This window comes from Solea solea, chromosome 12 (assembly GCF_958295425.1).
Source record: "Solea solea chromosome 12, fSolSol10.1, whole genome shotgun sequence".
NCBI classification, from domain to species: domain Eukaryota; kingdom Metazoa; phylum Chordata; class Actinopteri; order Pleuronectiformes; family Soleidae; genus Solea; species Solea solea.
Window position 1 is genome coordinate 4,373,519 of NC_081145.1, and position 6,000 is coordinate 4,379,518.

Below are 6,000 nucleotides of genomic sequence, written 5' to 3' on the forward strand. Positions count from 1 at the left end.
AACATGTTTTAAGGATTTTTAAGTCTTTTTAAAAAGACTTTTTACAAGTCTTTTTCTTGTGTCAGGCGTCGCACTCGTGAGTCTTCCAGTGACAACCAAATGTTGAGCCAAGTAGTGCTGGAACAATGAACAATGGAACAGCTCCATAGCTGAAGAAAACCAACAGTGCCAAAGCGGTGTTCTACAGTGGACCACAACACGCACTTCAAAAAAGTGTTCAATCCCAGACATGACACAGGGCAAAAGGTTGAGTACACCCTGGACAGGTCACCAATCCATCACAGGAGAAACACACTGTCACTGTCACAATCCTTCACTCTATAGATTAACCTAATCTGCACGTCTTTGGACTGTGGGAGGAAGCTGGAGAACCTGGTCATGCAAACGCCACACAGAAATGCTGAACTGGAATCCGAACCAGTCACCCACCCAGTCATGCTGTGAGGCAACAATACTAGCCACTGTAGCACAGTGTATCCCAACACATTTAATTCATTCAAAAAAAAGTTGTATAACTCCATGATGTTTTTGGTCTCGACAAACACAGACGTCAAAGCTGCATTGGTGTTCTCTGCAGGAGGTCGTTGTCTTGACCAGATTTCCACACACACACACATTCAAACACACACAGTCTGGACAGAGTTTAAATGGTTGGCATCGCTGTTTCGTCACAGATATTCTGAGGAAAGAAAGAAAGAAAGAGCGTCTGCACAGATGCTCTGCATAGGTCACTTCTACGTTCTCAGTAGATTTCTGGAGGGTTTTTTTATTGTTGGTAAATCAGTCGTGACAGAAGTTGGTAGACGTGAAGGCCATAAGTTTAACATGAGTGAGGGCTGGAGCAGTGCTGTTTGAGGAGGTATGCTTTTGAAGAGTCCACACGCTCTTTGACTGTCCTCTGAACACAGCTGTGTTGTTTTAGGTTCCAGCAGCGGACATGCCACCTGATGAGTCATGGTGGACTATAAACATTAGCACGCTACTTAGCCTTACACCTTAACAACAAGCACATGCACCCTCCCACACCAGCACTTGCACGCTCAGACACACACAGAGAGAGACTGCCATTTGTTTGGTTAGGCTAACCAATCGTTATTCTCAACTTTATTTCTGAACTCATACAACACAATCAATACGGGTGTAGTGAGGTGCTACGACCTTCTTTTTTTTAAAATTAAAAGTACAACATTTTGACCCAAATCTAACCAGTTAGTGTCAAAGTGTCATCACCACATAATGTGTAGAGGTTGTTATCAACTGGTATTGCTAACAATTCCTACACTGAGGTTGGTTTGCGTCCATTATTTTTCCATCTTCTCTCTGGAATGCAGTAATTCGGACTTTCAAGTTCGGATGTAAATGGAACCCAACATAACCCTTACGCTAACCTCATCGCAATTTGAATTTGCATGTTATCCCTTAACCTGACCAGAGACTCAGGAATGAGGTTTTACCTCATAACAACCAGGATTTGGTCCCCATGAGGACTACAGGTCCTGACAAGGTCAGTGCTTATGCCAGAAGAGGTCCTGAAGGGGTAATAAATACAAAGCCACACACACTTTCTCGCCCAGCATGCTTACTGGGGACAGTAAGCCTTACCCTAACCTTAATCATCTAACCTAAATGCCTAACAGATTTTTGAACATTAAGTTGTATCACACAGTCCCCAGGAGAGAGTTTGTGACACATAACTAACAGGTTTTCAACCACAGACATGAATGCATGTGTTATGTTAATAAAACCGCTGCCCATCACTATGTCAGATTACACTAAAATATTTTCTGGCCCATAGGATAAGGGTTAGGGTTAGTCACAGGTCCAGGTCTATGAAAATCAGAAAAAAAGACATTAAGGTAACTTAAAAAAAAGTGACCTTTTTACTCCACGATGAAGCAGCTGTAGTCAGTGTTGTGCAAGAACTCAGTGAACAGATCCAGAATCTTAGTCATAGGTTTTGTTGGTGGGTTCACCTGTGAGGTGACAGAGGCAGGTGGTCGGGTTTTTGTCACCAGAGTTGAGCATTCAGTTGACCTTCTGTTTTAAATGTTTCTGAGTTGGTTGTGTTGTGAAAACTGTAATCCCCCCTGATCCAGTGACTCCCCCTCATCCATAGTTTGGGGCTGATTTTCCCAGTTCATCCATCATTTTGATAGAATTAGTGGGTAGCTGTGGGGAGTTTTATTCCCTCTGCCATCTTTTAGAAAACACAATAGTGCATTTGTGCAGTGTTTCTAATGTTGTTAGTTTCCCAGATGCAACCATGACCTTCAGTTTTTTGTTTTTTTTCTGGGGAAATCTAACAATTTAACATTTTAATGTTTTTTTTTTGGTGAACACTGAACTAAACTAATGAGTTTAGAAACTGAAGGTCACCTTTCTGTGCATGTGGGTTCTCTCTGGGTACGCCAGCTTCCACCCACAGTCTAAAAACATGCAGAGCTTAATTGGTCACGTTAAATTGACCGTTGGTGTGAATGTGAGAGTGAATGGTTGTTCATCTCTGGATGTTGGTCCTGAGATGGACTGGCGACCTGTTCGGGCCGTGACCCCATGCTTCATAAAAGGGGGAGGAGTCAGGGACAACAATCCTTGTGCTGGTTGGACAAGAGCTTGTATCGGTGACACAAAGTGAACTCAGAAAGCCAATGGCAACATTTTAATTTAGTAGATCCACTGATTTTTATTTAATTTCAATACTTTACACTAAACTGGGAAGATTTTTACCTGGATCAACAAAACTAAATACATATATACACTTCTTTAGGGGTTAAGGGGTTTGTTTACACTTAAATTGTGAACTGGCTTATGTAGTTTTTTGTTTATTTTTTGCTTTTCCCGCAGGTCAAGTTGGACGACCGTGTGGTTCCCACTGACCGAGGTCTCCTGATCCGCTCCCTCCATGCCTCGGACGCTGGCGTGTACATCTGTGTGGCTCAAGAACGCACACACTTCACCCACACTCTCCTCCGTCTCACGCTACAACTTGTTACACACGGCCAGCTGGACGGAAAGCCCAAGCCCAGCGAGGACCCCGCGCTGCAGCTGCGGCACGGCGCCGAGTCCCGCCAGCGCTACAAAGACTACCTGCGAGTGATGAGCTCTCCTTTCGCATCTCTGGAGGAATACTGCAGCTCGCTTTGGTCCGAGAAGAAGCCGTCGCGGCCGCGAGGGCGAGTCGGCAAATGGAAACACATGCAGGAAATGAAGAAGAGCAGGAACAGGAGGCATCATGGAGAGAGGGAGGAAGAGAGAGTGGCAGGGTGGTGATGACGTTCAACGGAAAACCAGGATTAGCTGTGTGCACTCACTGAGCGATGACGCATTCATGACAGAACTGTTCAACTGCAGTGACGCAAAACCTAACTCTGAGTTCATAGGGCATGAACGACGAATGCTGAAATAGTAATATTAAAGGGATAGTTCAGGGTTTTTTATAACAACAACAATTCACACATTGTTTGGATGTTAGCGAGGACAGCAGAGAAAAGTGTTAGAATATAATAATCATTCTTTGCTGTATTTGAAATACTTTTATCGTGATGTCAGGCGGCCCTTTGAAATTAAAATCCAAACAGCTGATCTACCACTGCCTCTGCACTGTTGTGTGTAGGAATATGTTGATAAATGATTGTGTAAAATATTCAAACTGGTTAACTTTGTCGATTGCAGCACAACAATATGGTTGTGTTGTGTGTTTTCGTTTTATATTTTATTTCTAATGCAATTTCCAGCTTGGTAATAACAATGGTAATAGTGTGCTAATAAAGAGATCATATTACAGTACTATCATGTTATAGCTAATGTAATATAGTGTTAATTATCACTGAAATACTTTCCCATGAAAATTGTTGTGAATGTGAATTCAAATTGATAATTACCATGTTATAAAGTTGAAATTAATATTTTATGCCCCACACATATTTTCCGTGGTTATCACAAAGATATGAATTAGTAAAAACTAAGGAATTGCATGATTGGATAATATTGCCTCTCTATGTCACTGACTCTCTCACACACCGTAGAAAACTGAACTATCCCTTTAATTGAAATCATCAGTTTTAAGTATGACTGGTTTAAGAGTATGACGTTTCTTTGTGTTAACGACGGAACATTTTGTTCATTTAGAAAAAAAACCATATATAAACAGTAGTAGTGTGAGTTTGTTCATGGCGTTGACAATGCATTCATGTTGAATGACTGTAAATATTTGTATAACATGTACAGAGGATACAGCATGCTTCGTTTACTGGTCTGTATAACACTAATAATAATAATAATAAAAACAATAATAATAATCGTTTTATGCTCCTGCAACTGAAAAAAGGTAACATTTTTGTACAAACATTTAACATGTGTATGGTAGGTCCAGTAGATGTTTTTGTTATTGCTGTTTGTTTTTCAGTTATTTAAATAAATGTTGGTTCTTTTCCAAAGATTCTGTTCTCCGAATTCTTTCGAGATGAAAATCTATGCACAAGATATCTATATAAGTCTATGCAGTGCATGCAGATACCATCGTGATTTAGAACCACCTGCTCTTGTTTTGTGGAAGTCACCGTGTGGCAGGGAATGAGAAGAGAGAGAGAGAGAGACTGAGAGGAGGAGAGGAGGAGGAGAAGCTGTATGTCTTCAGGTGATGCCGTATGAAAGCATGTGAGCAAACTACGTTACAGATTTCACAGAATAAACTGATAAAGCTGCAGTGACATCAGCAGCAGGCATGAGCATGAAAAGAAGACTTATGTAACATAGTGACTCTGACCTGGAACAGATACTGCACTTTCAGACTTGTATAACATAGTAGATAATATCTATGTATAAATATATATATATATATATATATATATATATAAAAGTCATGGGAGTCTGCGGTGACGGACTAGTTATGAAAATGTATGTATATATATATATACACACACACATATATGTATATAGGGTAAATATAAATTCACCAAATTAAATGAAACACATATTATAATATGGCTGATTCATTATTTTGTTTAGTTATTTACAATTTAAATACTCTTTATTTTATTTTAATTTCAACTTTTTCTGTTTACTTTAATGTTGTATCTCGACATTCCCCTTAAAGTCATGTTTTTTGTTTATTTCTGTCATGTTTCCTCTCCTCTCGTTTCAGAGCCTTATTGTTTTTTAATCGTGATGTTTTTCTTGTCTTTTTTGGACTATCACCTGTTCACTGACTCACGCCTTTGCCTTTGCCTTTTTTTAGATGTGTTTGTGAAACTGATTGATCTTTGTGTACGAACCAGCCTTTTGAGATAAGTAAAGTGATTTTGCTTTAAAATCTGAAGTGTTTTTGGAGTCATGCTTTTGAGTCCTGCTTTTCACTAACTCTTACTAATAATCGCACTAAGCCAGGAATGGGCCTTGGAAGTTTTTCAGAATCCTCTGGGGCTTCAAACCTGTAAAGTTTGGAAAGCTCAGTTTTATGGACCTTAGTTTCAACATCTTTAATTGACCTACACCATACATACATACACGCATACATACGTACATCCTGTTTTCTCCAGTGATTCCTCCACATGGGCTGAAACAAAGACTATGAATATTTCAAACACTTCCTCTATGTCTATACTTTATTCATCAGTTGACAACAAAGAACAAAGTAAAAGAGAAAAACTGCATAATGACAGCACAAAGGGAGTAACAATAAAAGATTCTGGAACTATCTTTAACAACAACGTGTTTGTTACTGAGGCACAGTGGCAAGAAGCTGCTGCAAAAATCTGTGCTGCTTCCTGAACATTTGCGAGGTATAGCATTCTTTCATAATCATTTTTCAGACAAAAGTGAGATGTTCCATTTGTAGTCGGAACGTTTGGGATTTCCAACTCCTCTGGGTTCATGAGTTAACAGTAAATCAACTGAACACAAACATGTGTGCATAAACGGAGTGTATGCAGGAGCCTTGTCATCCACTTGTATTGCTAACACTAGCCCAAGATTAGCTTGTGTTTCTGAATTCTAAAATGG

At 39.9% G+C, this 6,000-nt stretch overlaps 1 protein-coding gene across 1 annotated transcript in view; it reads left to right on the top strand.

Moving 5' to 3' along the window:
* sema3d (sema domain, immunoglobulin domain (Ig), short basic domain, secreted, (semaphorin) 3D) overlaps window positions 1-4,438 on the top strand; it is a 51,366-nt gene extending 46,928 nt beyond the window's left edge. Inside the window, exon 18 of the mRNA XM_058645883.1 lies at window positions 2,845-4,438. Within this exon, the coding sequence (XP_058501866.1) occupies window positions 2,845-3,270 (426 nt within the window). The 3' untranslated portion in view covers window positions 3,271-4,438. The remainder of the gene's footprint in view (window positions 1-2,844) is intronic.
* The last annotated feature ends 1,562 nt before the right edge of the window (window positions 4,439-6,000 follow it).